This window comes from Caretta caretta, chromosome 9, assembly GCF_965140235.1.
Source record: "Caretta caretta isolate rCarCar2 chromosome 9, rCarCar1.hap1, whole genome shotgun sequence".
NCBI lineage: Eukaryota > Metazoa > Chordata > Testudines > Cheloniidae > Caretta > Caretta caretta.
In genome coordinates, this window is record NC_134214.1 from 16,756,282 (window position 1) to 16,775,562 (window position 19,281).

At 41.6% G+C, this 19,281-nt stretch overlaps 1 protein-coding gene across 2 annotated transcripts in view; it reads right to left on the bottom strand.

Moving 5' to 3' along the window:
- CLDN11 (claudin 11) overlaps positions 1 to 19,281 on the bottom strand; it is a 42,573-nt gene that overhangs the window by 10,852 nt on the left and 12,440 nt on the right. Inside the window, exon 3 of one of the 2 annotated variants that reach the window (XM_048863429.2) lies at positions 15,638 to 16,983. The exons of the other annotated variant lie outside the window; for it this stretch is intronic. Coding sequence (XP_048719386.1) covers positions 16,751 to 16,983 — 233 coding nt within the window. The 3' untranslated portion in view covers positions 15,638 to 16,750. Of the gene's footprint in view, positions 1 to 15,637; positions 16,984 to 19,281 lie in introns of those variants that run through there. 2 annotated transcript variants of the gene reach the window in all.

Sequence of the window (19,281 nt, forward strand, 5' to 3'; positions counted from 1 at the left end):
GGTGAATTTTACTCCTGTCACTTTACCATTCGAATAGGAAGACATTCGCACCACATTAGCATGAACGAAGCGCCTTTAGCAAATTTTCGCTCAGATGGAATCAGAGTAAATAATGCTGGGGCTTGAGAGATACAGTAATTCAGACAAGTAAGGGCTTGACACTACAACACATGTGTAAACAGTCTTTACTTACATAGGTAGTTCCATGGAAATCAGGGAGGTTCCTGGGGTGAGTTTAGGAGCAGGCCCTCCAGTAGGGGTGATTTTATGCCCAGCAGATACACTGCACCAGATCCTGATTGTGTGAAGCTTGGCCTGAGAACTGCACCCAGAGCACCCTCTGGACCAAGATAAAGCTGTGCCCAGATCCACCCTCTCCTTCTGGGGGCAAGGCCTGTGACTCCACCGCCCTCCTGCCATGTAAGGCAGTAAGGGTGCTAGGAAGAGGCCATGTCCTTGCATAAGGGGCAGGTCTTGCTTGCAGACCAACAGTTGAGGAGCTCAGCCAGAGGGCACTAAGCACCCCCCTACCTCCACCCACATACAGGAGATGGCTGACGTCTCCAAAACAGAAGGGTGCCCATCAGCAAAAGAAAAAAACATACCCCTAGGTGGTCATGGGTGGGGGCCAGGAGGCAGCACAGAGCCCTTCATCCCATCCCCAGTAGCTCAAGGGTTCTGACTGAGCCCTTCTCTCTTTCACTGATACAGACCATTTTGCAGACCCAGATCTGCAGCAGGTTCTGCAGACCATGTGCAGGGGAGATAGAAGATCCACAAGTGACCAGTGGGGGATAATGGGTAGAACTCATTTGTGGGGGTTGGTGGCTCCAGGGCTCCAAAACATGTATCAGCTGCTTCTCATGCCTGATCTCCCAGACCTAAGCCAGGGCTGATCTCCTTTGAAGGCGAGAGAAATACCTAGGATCTGGGCCAGTATTAGTAGCCTTTGCATTATTATTTATTTGTTAGTATTGCCATAGCATCTAGGCACCCCAATCATGGAGCAGGACTCTACCATGCTAGGCACTGTACAAACACAGAACAAAATCCATACCTTAAATAGCTTACTAAGTACATATGCAGCTGTGAAGGTTCTTTCTACTTATTATAGGACTTTAAATAATCTTCCTTACCATTTTCATGCTGGTTAGTATAATTGATTTGTTAAGGACCAGCTGTGCTCAGCACTGTAGGAGACATAGTCCCTGCCCCAGAGAGTGTGCAGCTGGAAAAGGTGGATAACACAGAATGCTTGGAAAAAGCCAGAGGAAGGGTCTAATTAGAGTATTTTTCTCCCCTCCCCCTTTGAAAAATTACACATGCAGGATAAAAAGGAACATTGTAAAATCTGGGCACTAAAACCAGCCCCTTTTCCTGTCAAGGAAGATGGAGTTCTAGACAGAGGCAGAGGAATTGCTATGATCACTCAGCAAATCCTGCAGCTAGATTTACACCACTTGTCTCAGCTACCAACACAAGAGTAGATGACAGGTTCCATGCAATGCAATAAGGCGGCACAGCCTCAATGCAGCACAGATCACAAAAGTTCTTGTTCCGCAACTGTGTGGCACAAGCTCTAACCCCATTCCTGATAGACCTTAGTCAGCTAACTAGTCACACTTTTCTCTTGTGGAGCATGTGGTTTGCTTCCACTCCTCCAGGTTAAACTGCAGTAATTATCTCACTTTTCCCTCTGAGATGAAAGCCCAGCTGGACACAGACTGTAGTCACCATTATGACTTTCTAACATCAGCACACAGCTAAGCTGAAATTTAAATGGGACACCTTGGAATGCCACCGGCCGTCACATTTAAAAACTTAAGACACATTGGAAACTGCAAAGAGGAATAGATCCTTTCTTGATGGCGGCAGAAGAAATTAAATAACACTAGTATTCTCCATAAACAGGAACACATTTATTTATAATGTGACTCCCGGCCAATTTGCTCAGGGTGCTATACAAACAATTTATACACAGTAATAATAAACTCTGTGGTGCTGGAACCCTGCAGAACACCCACTGGCTTCCACAAGGTCAGGGAGAGAGGAAGGGAGGTTGTGTCCCTTAGTTTACACACAGAAAAAACACTGATGTCAGAGGGAGTTTTCTTGGCATAAGGACTTAATGAGAACTAAGGAAGGTCTTCAGGGTTTGGTCCATTAATCAATGATCAAACAGTAGGGAGTAGAACTAGGTAAAAATTTTCAAGCAAATAGTTTATTCACTGAAAAATGCAGGTTCAGGTCAACCAAATGGATTCACAAATTTGGGTTGAACTAGGTGAATAGTTTTGGCCCCCCAAAATGGGAATTTTGTTTCAACATTTTCAAAATGACGTTTGGATTTTCCATTTCATTTAGAAATTTAGCTAGTTATTTAAAAAACAAAAACACCCCAAAAAATAATTAAGAAAAACCCTGAAAACTAAATGAACTAAACTGAGCTACACTGAACACCGGTCACCAAACTGACAAAAATCAATTATGGACTCAGCTGTAGTTAGTAAGCAAAAAGAGGTCACTGAAAAAGGTAACTAGGACAAGGAACTTATTAGAAAGGCCAAATTCTAACTTTAGAAGCCCAAATATGCCTCCAATGTTACCTTTACAATTGCACAGCTGAGCTCACTAGCACCATGAAAGGTTCTGTCAGAGACGGACTTCAACCAAATTCCTTCAGTGTCCAAATATCTTCAAATTTGGGTGGAATTTGAATGTTACAGCTTCTGTGTTAATCCCCTATTTCAACAACTGGTCATAAAAATGTCTCTGGGTGGTATCTCTGGGACACAACAGCTTTTCTTTTCTTTCTTTTAGTTACTTTGCTACTTTTTAGCAAAATAAATAAATAAAAATAAAACTCTGGGGGCAAAACTGACTAACTGATCTTGCCAAAACTTTTACTCACCCTCTAAAACTTTTCACTTGTCGGTTCAGAGAGGCCTTTAAAAATTAACGAAGTATGAGATTTTCCAATATAACAGGCTCTTACCCTCAACTGGTCAATTTCAACTACCTAGTGAGTGACAAAGCCTTGGTGGAATAGCTGAATTCCAGATACAGATTTTGATGCTCCTGCCATAATGTGGGTAAGTGCCTTTGAGTAACCACACTGCAGTGGTGATGATGTTGTTTAAATCATAGTTAGTGGGGGAGAGAGGGTGTGTATGTCAGAAAGGTTGAAATGGTGCAGTGCATTAATGCACTAGCCTTCACACAATGCCCTGTCAGCCTAGGAAACTCATTGCCATGGGATGTTGTGAAAGCCAGAACTATAACTGAGTTCAAAAAAGAATTAGATAAGTTTATGGAGGATAGGTCCTCAATGGCTATTAGGCAAGATAGCCAGGGATGCAACCCCCATGTTCTGAGTGTCCCTGAGCCACTGACTGCCGGATGCTGGGAATGGACGACAGGGGATGGATCACTTGACAATTGCCCCGTTCTGTTCATTCTCTTTAAAGCATTTGGTACTGGCCACTGTCAGAGACAGGATATTGGGACCATTGGTCTGACCCAATATGGACAATCTTATGTTCTAGCTTTTATCCTCCTGAGACCTAGGTTAAAATCCTGGGATAGGTAACAAAGGAAAGTGAATGTGGTGGTCTCATCCAAGTCCCTGTTCAGCATCTGTCCACAGCCCAACTGACAAACTGCTGGAGACAGAGTCCCAGGCTAGAATGCCAGGAGAGGGGGTTGTAGAGCAGGATTGAGGTTCAAAGGCAGATGTGTGTGAAGGCTGCACAGCACTTGCCCATGCTATGCCAGGCTCAGTTCAGTGCTGTATCCTGTACCAAATTCACCTAGGCAATTGAAAGTTGCTGTATTTGCACCGTAAACAAATTTCATATAAAAACCCTGAAGGATTTTGGATACATGCACTCGAAGTGCATGGGAGCCATGTTTTAATACACACATACACATTCATTCACAACAACTTCCTCAATGAAACCAATGGGACCAATTCTGCAACCCTTACATCCCTGGTACAGGGGATGGATCACTTGATGATTACCTGTTCTGTTCATTCCCAATGGGGTACCTGGCATTGGCCACTGTCGGAAGACAGGGTACTGAGCTAGATGGACCTTTGGTCTGACCCAGTATGGCCGCTCTTATGTTCTTACTCATATGAGTAGTCCCTGGGGGCCAGATTCTGCTTTCAGTTACACCAGTAAATATCCAGAATAACTTCAATGATCTCAGTAGAGTTCCTGTCAGTTGAGTTATATACTGGTATAGCTGCAATCAGAGTCTAGCCTTTCAGTGTCAATAGAACTGCTTATGTGAGTAAGAATCACTCATGTGACTAATTATTAGAGGATTGGGTCCAATAGAATATATTTAATTTTAATTGATTTTACAAACACCTGCGTTCATACAGAAAATCTAAAAGAACCTTCCATTTATGAGAAATAAATAATTAAATCAAGGAAATTAAGGATGGAATGTCCTGTATATAATTTCATCTGTTTGAGGCAAGACAAAGTGGTCCCACTTTTACCCACAGATACCTATTGACTTTAACAGGAGTTAAGTCAAAGCGGATCTAGCCCCAATGTAACCTCAGCTAGATTCAAGCATGTTTATATTTAGATTTGAGAGGAAGGATGTAGACTCTGAATCTCCTAGCTTTTACTTGTTTTTACAATGCTTTTAAAATTCTGTGTAAGTTACTGTGTGCATCTGTACACACATATACATAGTATAGTCTATTAGAGAGAGAGAGTGTGTGAGACTATATACTCTTCTTAAATGATATACGGCTGTATCTTCATCCAGGGTTTCTGATTTGAACAGAAGCAAGAGCAAAGCTTGCATGATTTGTACATGTCACCAGAGTCCTGTGATAAAAACAGCCTCAGAACATATACTGGTTGGGTGTATTTTTTTAAAAACTGAAGTATCAACAAAATCACATCCTTAATATAAACTCAAATTGTTATTCAACTATTTACCTCATTAACTTAATGTATTTATGTTTCTTCCACAAATGTTCTTCCCTGTCCAAAAGAAAATCTGAGTACATTTCCAAAGGGCCTTCGTATAGAGCACCCACAAAGTGCAGCCCTTACATAGGCAAACATCCCAATGGGAGTTTTGCCCTTAATAAAGATCACAGGATCTGAGACAGAATTTTCACATGCACCTTTTTGCATGCATGCAATGTGAATGTGCCATTGTTGATGCCTGTGGCATGAGGACCTAATCAGTGTTTGTATTTGCAGGTGCGGCTCAGATGCATGGTGAGGTGGGTGGTACATTTTGCAGGTGTAGTTTGAGGGGCTTTGAAAATACAACCACATAAATCTACATCGGGTACCCACTTTTTAGATATATATATATATATATATATATATATATATATATATTACAAATTACAAGAAGGAATCCTGGACTCCCACCCACTGAGAATCTGTAGTTTCAGTGTGTTTATTTATTTAATCAACAGTGATATCCTCTGTGTGGGTCTGATCCTGAACCGTGCTGAGCAGCTCCTGAAAAGATAATATCTCACTTAAATCTGATGCTTAGATATCATGGTGAAAAATGTGTTCGAAATACCTAAGACAGATAGATGGCACCTAAGCAGGTTTGTCCCAACATTTTCAGGGAGAAAGAATATGCCTTATTTTCCTACCAGCTCCTGTACTAGATAATATTTTAAAATAGTCATTGCAGCCCCAGTTCTGCAAGGTACTTAAGCATGTGCCTAACCATAAACACATGCCAAAGTTCCTTGCTGAATGAAGGCCTATATTCCCATGCAGTCTAAATAGCTTGTACCAGAGTAGTCACCAGTAACAGTACCTGTTATCATGCAATCACTAATAATACTTGTGTAACTAATCCAGGGCCCATTGGATACAGCCCTGTGGCTATTAATATCCCTATACTTGACTCTAGCATTTCTGTATCCATCCATCCCTTCTTTTTCCAGGCAGATTTGTGAATTTCTGTAAATTCTGAACATTTTGTTCACAATCACCTCTTATGTCATGGGCCATTAGAGGGAATCATCCACTCCACTCTCATCTAAAAACAAAGAAAGAAAAGAGCTTATGCAGGAGGAAAGTTTATGCTGCAGTACTGATTTTGGTAGCATTAGGGATAATGAAGTAGTATTTATGAGTATGGAAAGCATAAGACACATATAAAACTGTAATGAAAGAACTAGAAGGCTGTGTTCCATAAGAATAGGCTCTTTCTAAATATATTGCACAGATTAATATAATTTGTAATCCCCTTTATAACTCCTAGGAGTAGATTAAGAAACAATTAGCATAGTCCAATGTCAAGCCGTATGGTTTATAATATTTTCCCTTATTCAAATAATTAAAACTACCAATGGACAGGTGTATAAGCACATGTGGAAATTACCAATTTGTGGCAGAGATGGGCCTCAATGCAAACCCTAGATCCAACTACCACGAATTTGGAGAAAGTTCAGAACCCCTGAAAGTTGGGGTCCAGGTCCATCTCTGGTTGCAGGTCATCCATGTTTCCCCTAGTAGCAGAATCTTGGGGCTCTTTGATGTTCAGGGGAAAAAATCAAGGCCAAAATTTTCTGAAGTCTCCATTAATTCTGGGTGCTTCCATTTTTGGGTGGCCAATTTAAGGTACTTAAAGGTCCTCACTTTCAGGGGTTCTGAGCACACCAAACAAGTGAAGTCAAATGGGAGATGTGGGTGTAATTCCATGTTCAGTGTCTCAGATTGGGTCCTCAGAAATGGGGGCATCCAAACTTAATGGGCACTTTTAAAAAATGCAAGCCTATACGTACCCTATAATTCCAATTAACATTAATGGAAGCTACACACTTCATTCCCTCTGTTCAAGTGGTGACTACATCCTGATGATCATAATACCTCCCTTTCAAAGGAACCAGAATATTATACTGGTGAAGCATAAACACTTCAACTCTTTTTGGCCAACTTCAGATTTTAGTCCCTCTACAACTTTTTCACAGCACGTGGTTACAACAATTTGATTACAAGACCCAGCATTCTAGCATCCTCACTGCAGAAAATAAATCACACACTGACATCAGGTGTTATAAATTCAGCTTGTAAATGATCTTTACGTTTTTTCATTTTGTTTGGTCTTATGATGTATAACTTGCTTTTATGCAGATGGTATTTTCTGGTGTAACAATTCTCTGCAGTTCTGGTATGAATTGATGTATTTGTTAACAAGTTTGTGATATTATTATTTTATTTTATTTGTGGTTTCCAAAACCCCATTGGTGCACTGTACAATGGGAACTTGTGGTGTGTCATGAAGAAAGAAAAAAAATATGCAGATGTGTTATGGAGTGATTTTTATTTTCAAATGAGTGTTGTTGATACTATATATATATTATATATATATAAACTTATCAAGATACCAAGAAAAGAAATCTAAATTTACCAAAATGTGTATATTTTAATAAATGCATAAAGCTTTATTGTGTGCCTTTACATTTAAAAAATGAATTTATAAAGGAAGCCAGAGAAACCTGTGTCTTAGTATAAATTTCCATAATAATGTAAAGCTTTCAAATGAAAGACTACACCAAAAAAGGAAAGAAAAAAATCCCATATAAATTTTGTTAAACTGATGAGTATCTGAAGGTATGATATTTTTTCAATGCTAAATTGAAGTTAAATATAGACAAACTTTGCCTTACGTGCTCCAAAATTTCCTTTGTAGAAGAAACATTTAAATGGGCTGATTTTGGAATTTACTTGCATTGTTGTGAAAAATGGTTATTAGTTTACACAATAAAAACCTAAGAAAGTGACAGCAGGTTGACTATTAAAGTTTTAAGTATCAAACAGTCAGTGTTATATTCTGCCTCTTAGACTAGTTCTTTTACCCTCCCCTCGCAACCAAGACCAATTGCATCAACCCTGATGCAGACCAGTAAATTCAAAGTGGCAGTTGCAGGTCCCACCCCTTCCTCTTCACAGCTGGGAGCATGCAGGATGAGAGGATACACAAAAAGCCTTGTCGGGATTGCAAGAGAAACACACCACTCACTCCCTGACTGTTTTGCCCTTTGCTCACTGAGTCTATAGTGTCTGTCTTTTTCCATTCTGCCACCCTTTCAAACCATATGCTATCAGCAGATTCACAGTGACAAGCTCAGATAAAGGCCTTGTCATGGTACTTGGGGCATGGGCTGTTGTATTAATAAGAGGTGGGGGTAAAAGGCCCAAATGGCCGCTGGTTCTCAGTCTTTTCCATTCTGTGACCCCATGTTACAACAGAGAAAAAGTTTCATCCTCTCCTCTAGCCATGAGGGTGGTTGCAACTGCTGAAATCTGCTCATGATGCCCCCTGGTGGTCACGACGCACAGGTTCAGAACTTGTGGGTTTAGGTGCTCCTGCAGGCCAAGGGGCCAGGCTCTACTTTTGAATTGTTCTACCCAGAATCAGTTCATTTTAACAAAAATAAAGGCAAAACCCTGAACATTCCTATAATCAAGCAGTTTTTGTTTTGAAGCAGCTCTAGAGCTGGCTGGAATTTGTTGAAATGGAAAAATTCATCAACATCTTAAAACCTAAATTCATAAAATGTTCCTGAAACATTTGGTTTGCCAACTTGCCTGAGCTCTGCTATGTATTAATGCATTAACCTGAGCCTTCTGTTGCTGTTTCATTTTAGCTGGAGCCTCAGCTGAGAGTTAGAAAGATTTCCCTCCACTCGTCTTTGCATCCACTTTGTAGACTGGTAACTGCATGTCTGTTCTTTTTAGTACATGCTCCCCTACTTGGGTTGTCATCTCTACCGTTTATTACACAGCACCTCCCAGCCTGCACTGACATAGTCACACTAGCTGGGCTCAAGCTAGCACACTCAAAATAGCAGTGTGGACACTGTAGCTCAGGCTGTCAATCCCACCATGCCCTAGGCTTGAAAGCCTGAGCTCCAGCCTGAGCCACAATATCCACACTGCTATTTTTAGCATGCTAACTCAAGCCCTGCTAGCGTCAGTCACGCTACTCAGGCTGGGAGACATACCCAACAGGTGATGGTTTGCATCTGGCACAGTCTCAGAGAAACCCTCACGTGGGAGTTTTGTGTTCAGCAGAGAGAGATTCTTGCTGTGTAGGTCATACTGCCTCTCTGACCTCCCAGCTGCACTGAGAATCATTAATTGTGTGATGAGGGCAGCCGCGACCAAGTGAATAACTCAACTGCCTAGCTCTTAGAGCCGGTATTACACCCAGTATGGAGCTCTTCTTCCACCCAGGAAAACTATATTTTGAGGTTTTAGTTCAGTAAATAAGAGCCAAGAGCTGAGAATGTTTCTTAAAGGCAATCTTTGGCCCAGGCAGCCCAGAGGTATGCAGGAGCTGGAGACTCTGCCAGGACAGAGGGAGGCTTTGGAAGTGTGAAAAACAGGTATTTGTCATCTGATCCTTTGTGATTCCTCCAGTAGCTGTCCCTTCATCTCAGCCAACACCAATATCCTGGCAACCACTTGGCAGGACACTGGAGTTTACAGAAAATCACATTTTTTGCTTTGACTATGTCTGTTTCTTCCCTGTAGTAAACTTTATTCCTGCATCAGAATGGTCTCCCTGGGGCTTCTGTGGATTTGATTTGGGATCAAACACCATCAACCTGTAAACCAAGAAAATGCAAACACCGCCCTTTGCAATGGCTGAAGTGTGCCTCTCGGAGAGCTGGAAAGAGGACAGTGGTTCTGCTTTGCATGACCTTCTCTTTCCATTCTGGTGCCTGTTGATTCACTAGCTAGGGTACATCTACTGTAGGCCACCACCACCAACAGAGGAACTGACTCCAAGTTTTACTGTGAGTTTGTGTTTGAATGAACCCAATTCTCAACGTCAAACTCAGATGAAGCAACAGAGTGTTCCATGGTTTCCACCCCAAACCATAAATAGGCCTTCAACACTTGAAACTGGGCCCAACTCATCTCCAAACTCATCCCTTTCTACCTCTCCATTCACTTTAACACTCAGCGAAGGCTCTCCCTGAAACTCAGCCTAGAAAGGTTTGTGCAGCTGGTGAATATGGCCTGACATTTGTGTTTGTAATAAAACCTGAAACCAAACCAGATGGTCTGTGCTTTGAGTATGAAAGTTTTACACAGCCCTAATTGAAACAGCCACACCCAAAAATCTGGATCCAGACAGCTCCAAACTCTGCAGGTGGGGGATTCAGAATCCAAATCCAGATCTAGGTTTTGCTCCAGCTCTACAATCGGTCAAATCAAAAATTCTGGATTTAAAATCCTGATGTTCCAAAACAAACTTAAGCATCCATCAACCAAGAAGCATCTTTTAATTGAAATCATCCCTTTAACAGCTCCTAACTGCAAGAGAAGTTAAAAGCCTGAGCTGCTCCCTCTCACTGCACATGATGAACACAAGGTAAAAAGAAAGAAAGGTAAAGATCTGTGAGGCAGGATCTGTGAAAATAAATACTGACCCACTTTTATGCTGGGACCAGTAACATTTTTGCACCTTACAGTCTGGGACTATCATGGAATAGCTACCTTTGAATAGTTCAGGCAGATGAGAGATTGAAGCCCAAAACAAAAATGACACTTGCATTACTGCGAAGCAGAGACTTACAGGGTATGCAGATCACACCAGTGAGAGCAAGGAGGGTCCAGGGGAGCCATTTGACTGCATGGGTCTGCTGTATATTTACGAAGAGCACTAAGAAGATGTTACTAATTGATTTATAATCTAATATAAGCAAAGAAATCTGGACAACATTCAACAGCCATTAAATTAAATCAGTGCTGGCTATGGGCCATATGCCTTTGCATGCAGGGTATTTCTGATTCTGAGATTTGCAAGGAACAATTCTCATTTTCCACTGCTGGTTTGGCTCTATCTTGCGAAAAATTAGAGTAGATGAAATGCACAGGCTCTTTTCAAAGCAAGCTGTTGTTATACTAATGACATGCATTTAGGTTTACTAAAAACAAAGGCCATAAAACAAAACTGAGCTGAAGAGGGGCCCTGTACTCTAATGGAATAAAGATATCTAGCACTTTATATTTTTCATCCACACCTTACATTCTCTCCAAATTACAGATGAGGCAAGGAATTCTGCCCAAACAACAAGCCAGTAGCAGGGCCAGGAATAGAACCTGGATCTCTTGACTGTCAGACAGCTGCGCCCACTATTCTGGACCATAGTTGGCTGCAGAGTAAAACTATTGCCAGTGTGTGCCTTAAGCAGGTCCCTATAAAAAAGGAGCAGTGAGGGTATGGCAGGGGGTTAATGGGGAAGATGAAGCAAAGTGAGGTCACTGACTGAGCTCCAATCCAAACAAAGAGACATGTCAGGCCAGACTATGACCAGCCCCTGTGTCAGTGAGCAATGAGACACATGCATCCTCCCCACGCCCTTGTGCCACCCACGTAGAAGTTGCAGACCCCAAGCAGAAGAACTGTTGTAATTTAACTTTGGTAGCTGGCTGTGGAGGAACACTGGGAGGTCCTTGCTGTGAGGAACCATGCTTCTCAGAGCTCCCCCTGGAATGATGAGCCCTACCCTCAATGGAAAGCTCTTGCTGAATGCCACTATTTAGTTTTTACATTTCACTATTCATATTTGTACTGCAATTTGTGTCACCTAATAGAGACACACTCCTCCTGCACCAGGACGTAGCTGCATAATCCTTTGTTCTAATCCTCAGTTTACTTTTAAACAACTCGAGACACATTTTTATTCACAGAAAATATACAAATTGAATGGGAGTTTGGTTAAAGCTTTGGGAATCAACAGGTCTCTGGCTTTTCCTGGTTTGTAGGCTGGTGTTCCAACAGCCTTTGCTGTGGGAATTCTCCAAGAGGCAATCACCTCCTTTGGCTCTCTGAGGAGGAGCTATTCAGCATAAAGCAGCATTCCCCAATGCACAGTCCACAATCACAGGCCGGTCTCCACAACGCTGCACATCTGTGTGTTAGACAGTCTTTCATGGTGCCCACATATCAAAGACCGCACTTATTGCTCCTCTTGAGTGTATACAACAACTAACTGTACCAGGCCTGTGATGTAATGAGCACAAGTGTTCTGCCAAAGAACTGGGGAGTTACAGTTCACATTGTGTACATTATATAGAACAATACAACACAACAAAATGCAGTGTGAGAAAACCACATTTGGATCTGTTTGGCCCCAAAGGCAGCTCAGTACCAACACTATTTGTGTTGAGTCAGCCCTGGAGAGGAGGCTAAAATAGAGCTCTGGGTCTGAACCCCCTCCCCCAAAGTTTGGGGGAATTCCACTCCAGCCTGTGTGTCATGGCTTCGGCCTCATTCTAATCAATGCATTTCAAAAAAAACATTTAAAGTCTGAGAGTGGTAACAGTACATTCACCTGTTAGTGCCATGCCCCATTTTCAGTCCCTTTAAGCCTTCCAGCATGGCTTTCTGCAGGAAAGGAGAAGAGGGGGAGAGAGCTGAAGTGTCGCATCCTCGTGAGCCGTGTTGTTCTAAGTACCTTGGAAGAGAAGGATTATGGCACAACAAGGCCCAGATCCACCAAAACTTTCATGGCACCTGAACAACCTTTCCTCCTAATCATCCCCACTTCCAACCCTACCTCCTCTGAACATTCTCCCCCCATTCTGTCATATAACCTCCTCCCCAGGTGGACACGCCAATTTCCCCCATTCTTGAGTCTTCAACTGAGACACGCTCAGCCATTTTGACCCCCACCTGTGCAGACAACTGGTCAAAATTAGCCACTGCTTTCTGCTCTGCTTTCTCTAACTGCAGGGCCTGGATCTTAAGGATTGTGCCTTTGTTCATCCACACGCCATCCCCAGGACCATCCAGTGTTTGGGTATCAGGAGATGTCATAGAATCATAGAATATCAGGGTTGGAAGGGACCTCAGGAGGTCATCTAGTCCAACCCCCTGCTCAAAGCAGGACCAATCCCCAATTAAATCATCCCAGCCAGGGCTTTGTCAAGCCTGACCTTAAAAAATCTAAGGAAGGAGATTCCACCACCTCCCTAGGTAACACTTTATTCCAGTGTTTCACCACCCTCCTAGTGAAAATTTTTTTCCTAATATCCAACCTAAACCTCCCCCACTGCAACTTGAGACCATTACTCCTTGTTCTGTCATCAGCTACCACCGAGAACAGTCTAGATCCATCCTCTTTGGAACCCCTTTTCAGGTAGTTGAAAGCAGCTATCAAATCCCCCCTCATTCTTCTCTTCCGCAGACTAAACAATCCCAGTTCCCTCAGCCTCTCCTCATAAGTCATGTGTTCCAGTGCCCTAGTCATTTTTCATGTCTAGTCCCCATTCACTACCTTTGCCAATAGCTACCATTTGTTTTCATTACTATATAGACCACGCATGATTTCGTTAGTGCTCTTCCCTATTGACAGATCTGTTCCTGAGGTCAGTCAGGAAACACCAGTTGCCTTTCCATCTCCACTACCAACACTAGTGAATAATAAATAAATTATTGTAATAATATGCACTTCTACAGAGTATCATAAACCTGAATTAAGCCTCACCGCAACTCTATGAGGAAGGATTATTATTCCCATTTCATAGACAGGGAAACTGAGGCACAGAGTGGTTAAGTGACACACCCAAAGCCATGAAGAAAACAAGTGTCTGAGCAGGGATTGGAATTCAGGAGTTCCTGGCTCCCAGATCTGTGCTCAGATCAACCCCCTCCCTTCTATCTTTAATGTCTTTCCAAGCAAGCCAAATGCCAGCATAGACCAGACACTGCACTTGTCCTTCCTCATCATTCTTCAGAGGTAAATTGCTAGCTGCGTGTAGTCAGTCAACCTAGGCTGGAGTCAGGAATGCAGATCTGTAAAAGCAGAGCAGTAAGTGAAATCGCCTGCTGTCAAAGATTACCCAATAACGATCAAAACAGAAATCAGCAGTGTGCTCTAAAAGGAAGGCACCTCACATTGTTAGCATTCCAACCAATGTTTGGTCGTGTGAAATAAATGGCTTAGAAAAGTGTTGCCTCTTATTATCTTAAAGTTATTGGTAAAAATATTAGAGTAAATTGGTGCTCAAGAAAATTCTTACGGTTCACACCTATGTGCTTGAAATAGTTAGGATTCCTTCTCCCCCAGTAAAATAATTCCATTTAATTCTCCATGTTTTGTTTAATGTATACCAGCCATAAGAGAAAAAAACCCAAAACTATTTGATTTCCTTGAGTACTTCAAAAAGGCATTTCCTTTGTACTGGAGTCTCAGGAACATGAAGAAACGTGTTGCTACCAATGGGTACATTAATAAAACATGAAGGGCCAACACGCTCTAATCTTCCCTCAGTAAAAACTTCCATTGATTTCAATCCGGATTTTGCCTTAGCACACTAAGAACTGCAGCATTAGGCCCTCAGGGAATTTTTAGACACACACAGGAGGAGAGATTCTTCTGTTACTGACACAGGGACGAACTGGAAATGACTTTGCTGAAATCAGCGGAGTTATTTTGGGGTGAAAGAAAACAACCCAGCTCAAGGTCTTTATCTCCAGCACCATCCAAAGTTCATTTCAGTCAGTGGGAGCCATTAACTGAAGTTTCAGAGTAACAGCCATGTTAGTCTGTATTCGCAAAAAGAAAAGGAGTACTTGTGGCACCTTAGAGACTAACCAATTTATTTGAGCATGAGCTTTCGAGCTGTAGCTCACGAAAGCTCATGCTCAAATAAATCGGTTAGTCTCTAAGGTGCCACAAGTACTCCTTTTCTTTTTATTAACTGAAGTTAACTTCAAATTAACTTTGGATCAGACGCTCAGTCACTAAGGGTATGTCTACATTGCAGAAAAGGTGTGTTCTTAATTCTGGTTAAAACAGGTGTGAAGACACAGCAACTTGGCTTTTAACTCAGGTTAGCAGCTCAAGTTCAAGACAATAATGGAGCTGGGATTGAACTCGAGCTGCTAACCTAAATTAAAAGCAGAGTTGCCATGTCTTCACTACCATTTTAACGCAAGGTAGGTAATTTGAGTGAAGTACACACTACTGCATTTGCTAACATCAGAGCTATTCCCTTTTCTCGTTCCAAGATTTGGTCTACACAGTTTTTGAATTGATTCAACTATTTCAGATAACGATGTGATTTAACAATATAGTTAAATCAGTTCAGCCTCCAGCGAGGATGCAATTAGAGCTTAATCCTGCACCATTTAAATCAATGAGAGCTATAACATTGACTTCTACGGGCCCAAGTTCATGCCCTTACTCTGTTCTAAATGTGCTTCTACTGGTATAGTTTTTAAACGATACCCGTATAAGCACTTTTATAATGGTATAACTATGTCCACATTAGTGTGTTGTATCACCTTAACAATACTGATTTCTACATTTTCCAGACATAGAAAAGATTATTGATAATTATGCTGACTCAAGCTATCATTTGGAATGTTAATGCAAGGAATGAATGGTACTATAAATAAATACCCCCTGCACAGGGAGTCTGACACTTGGGTTTTGATCATTATAACACAGCATCAGAACGATACTGAGCAGTACAGACCAACTACAGAGTAGAATTACTCTCCCTGAATCACGAAGAAAATCCTTCAGAATCACTGGGAAAACTGAATAAAAACATAACAGGGAATAGATATTTGCAGACACACAGGGAGGAAGAAAAAGCCAGTGTTTGCACATACTTTTTTGTTTATTGTACAATATTTCATTTAAAGTACAAAGGCATCATCAGTATTCACTGGAATTTACTGTATTTGTAACGGGTACATTATACTGTGTGTTAAAAAAAACTTCCATTTTAAGGATGCAAGTCAGAACACAAATTAATTGGAATAAAGAAAAGAATGTTTTTTTAAAAAAATCAATGTAAAAATACATTTTTTTAGTAACCGATCTGTACAAAAAAAACATGGATAGTGGGGATTAGAGCCCCCTCATGTCATTTAAAGCTATATACAAATGCACCATTTACCTTGTAATTCGAACCTTTGGGCTTCATTTCCTTCATACTGATGAATTTAGAAAAACATTGTTACTAAAATGATCAAATTCCAAAAGAAGTATTTACAGAGAAAGGCAAACAACCTTCCCTCCACCCCCAATCTTACAAAAGAGAAACATCTGTGTGCTTGGAATGCACAGAGTCTCTCCCTGTCCCTGCCGTTTCCATCCTAACTTTGCCAAAGGAGTGACCTTGAGTGGGGGAGAAGTCTATGGTAATGCATTCAGAGAAGCTATCAGAGTCACTTTAACAGTGGGAAAGTGTCTCTTCCACACTCCCATAATCATGGGAGCTGGAAAAAAAGAATAACTAAACAACCACCAGCTAACGTGGAACTACCAAGAGCATCATGAATGCAAGAGGTTAGGGTGGATAATCAGCAAGAAATAAATGGGGCATGGCCTGGTCTGATTTGCTAGAGGTGTCTTTTAAGGCAAAAGTGGGGGTTTCATACTTTAAAATATCAGGCACTCATGATGTGTTTTTTTTAAATCCTCCACTGTGGAGCTTGGCAATGGTGTGTAACAGTACAAACAAACCCAAAGCACCCAAGTCCACCAGTAAAAGCATAAAGAAAAGGAGTACTTGTGGCACCTTAGAGACTAACCAATTTATTTGAGCATAAGCTTTCGTGAGCTACAGCTTATGCTCAAATAAATTGGTTAGTCTCTAAGGTGCCACAAGTCCTCCTTTTCTTTTTGCGAATACAGACTAACATGGCTGTTACTCTGAAACCAGTAAAAGCATGTGATGATGAAGGCTCTGGGGAGTCTCATGGTTGCTTATACATGAGCACTCTTAGCATGGGTAGGAGAGCTGGATCCCGATGCGTAGTAGAAACGGTTTTCACCAAACGACTGAGCATCTCCTGAGCAACAGACGATGACGCAGCCACCAAAGAGGCAAAGGGCAGATCCAATCCAGCCTGTGTAAAGGGAGTATCCAAAACTCACAATTGTGGTCTCACGGTGAGCAGACACAGGGAACCAGATAGTAGCAACGATACCACACAATGCTGGGGAGACATTAAAAACAACAGTAACTGCAGCACATCAATCCAATCCAATCATAGATGTAGTCATGTGAGCTACGTTAAATAAATGTGAGGCACAGGCTTCTGCCGCTAGCCTGATCACAAGACAGACTGAGCAAATGCAATTCCCACCAAAGTCAATAAAAATTGCAAGCTACTTAGCACCTCAAGAACTGGGTCTTGATCCTGCATGGCACCTCCTGGGAGACAGCAAGTGCCCTTAAGCTCCCACTGACATGACTGCCCTTCCAGGAGGGCAATGGGCACCTCACCGCAAATTTGGAAGGATTCTGTTTTCAATCCTTTAGGAACCTGGCAGATCACAGTAGCTTTTATTGCTGGAGACCTTGAACCATTGGCACATTTTTATAGGACACTTAAGACCTCAGGGTCACTCACCATTGTTTAACGATCAACATTCAGTGAATGTCAAGATGTGCAACAGATTCAGGAATAAACTTACAGATCACAATATTTCACAATATTCACTTCTTAATATTTCGGTTTTAGGCAGGATGGGATAGCAAATTCCTTTTCAGGTCCTCACTCTCTCTTCCTCTCAGTTAATGCTGCTTCTATTTTCATGGTTAACAATGAAATTCATGTTTCAGAGTAGCAGCCGTGTTAGTCTGTATCCGCAAAAAGAACAGGAGTACTTGTGGCACCTTAGAGAATAAATTTCTTAGTCTGTAAGGTGCCACAAGTACTAATGAAATTCAGGTTATGATGCAGTTTTGAGGGGGTGGGGAGGAGGAGAAAAATTACCAATATTTATCAGTTCAAATTTAACCCTTTCAAGCCTATCTACAAACCATTCAGTGTTACTAATGAAAGTCACTTGCCAGTAAGTTTAAAAGCACAATAACAGAGGAAGAAACAGTGGGTATGAAATCCTGACCCCACAGAAGTCAATGACTTCTGACTTCAATGACTTCTTGCAATTGACTCCAATAACCCTAAAGATAAGCAGTGAACTACCCATTCTTCCAAGTTAACTTTTGGGTTGGCGGGGGCAGGGGAGAGTGGGTATACTTTAAATGGCTTTGAGGCCTTACTTTGTTACTTTTAGTGCCGAAGAAAACAAATAAAGGCACTGGCATCTGACTGGTAAAATGGCTTCAAAATTCATAATATCAACAGACAATCCAACCAGAACTCAATATAGCAAAACACTTGCAGCCGGACTCTCATTGCCCAGCAGCTCATGTAGTCATTTACACCAGAGCAAAGTGCTACCAGATCAGAACACCACCCACTTTACACGGATGTAAATGAATACACAACATGCAGGGCTACAGACAATCCCAACCCTAGTGTCTCCACAGATTTGACAACACTACTGACATAAAAACCATCCTCCCAAAATACAGCCAGTTGGGTGAGGCACATGATGAAGCTATGAATTATGCAGGGAGTTTCCAATTGGTGAGGATCATCGCTAGTAAATAAGTATCATTTTCTAAACTATTATCCATATCAACAAATAAAGAGTAACTACCCTGAATATTTTACAGTTAGTGCACATAGAATACATTTGTGCGTAGACTCCGTGGGCTATTGACAAAGTAGGCAAATTAATTCTCCCTCTGCTTCCCTCCGTTTATATACCCCACGCTAAGGCTATATTTAAGATTTTAAAGATCACCCTCAATAGTTCAGTTACTTTCCAAGGTCTAGCTCCCAATGAAGTCCATGGAAAAACTCCCATTGACTTCAGTGAGAGCAGGATCACATAGAATGCAAAATGACGCGATTGTGATATAAACAGATGTTAAAAATCATTCCTACCGATTTGAAAAGAAGCTAAATGTGCCCTTTTCATAAACACATCACAGAAGTTAGAGTATGCGGATACTTCATAGTCCTTTTATATTGCACAGTAGAAGGAATATTTTGCACTTGCATAACAGAGACCAGAGTCTTGCCCTGTCTGTGTATTAAATGTGTGGAGTTTAGATATGACAGGCGTAACCTATTTTCCCTTGAGAAAACAGTAGCATGCCCTCTCTCCCCCCCCACTTTGTCCTTCAGGCCCACTGTGGGTTCTCATGAACCTTATCTTCAGTATTTGAACTGAGTAACCTGCAGAAGGGGTGGGAACCTGAACGTGGGAGGATAAAAGCCTTACAGGAGAGATCTGAGCAGTGTGGAAGAGAGAAAGTAGGAATATCCTCACAGGCATTTAAAGGACACCAAAAAGACACTTGCCATTTGGTGCAATCTGATGCATTCCAAAGGCAACATAATTAGAACTGGAAGGATTAGGTATTTATCAATAAA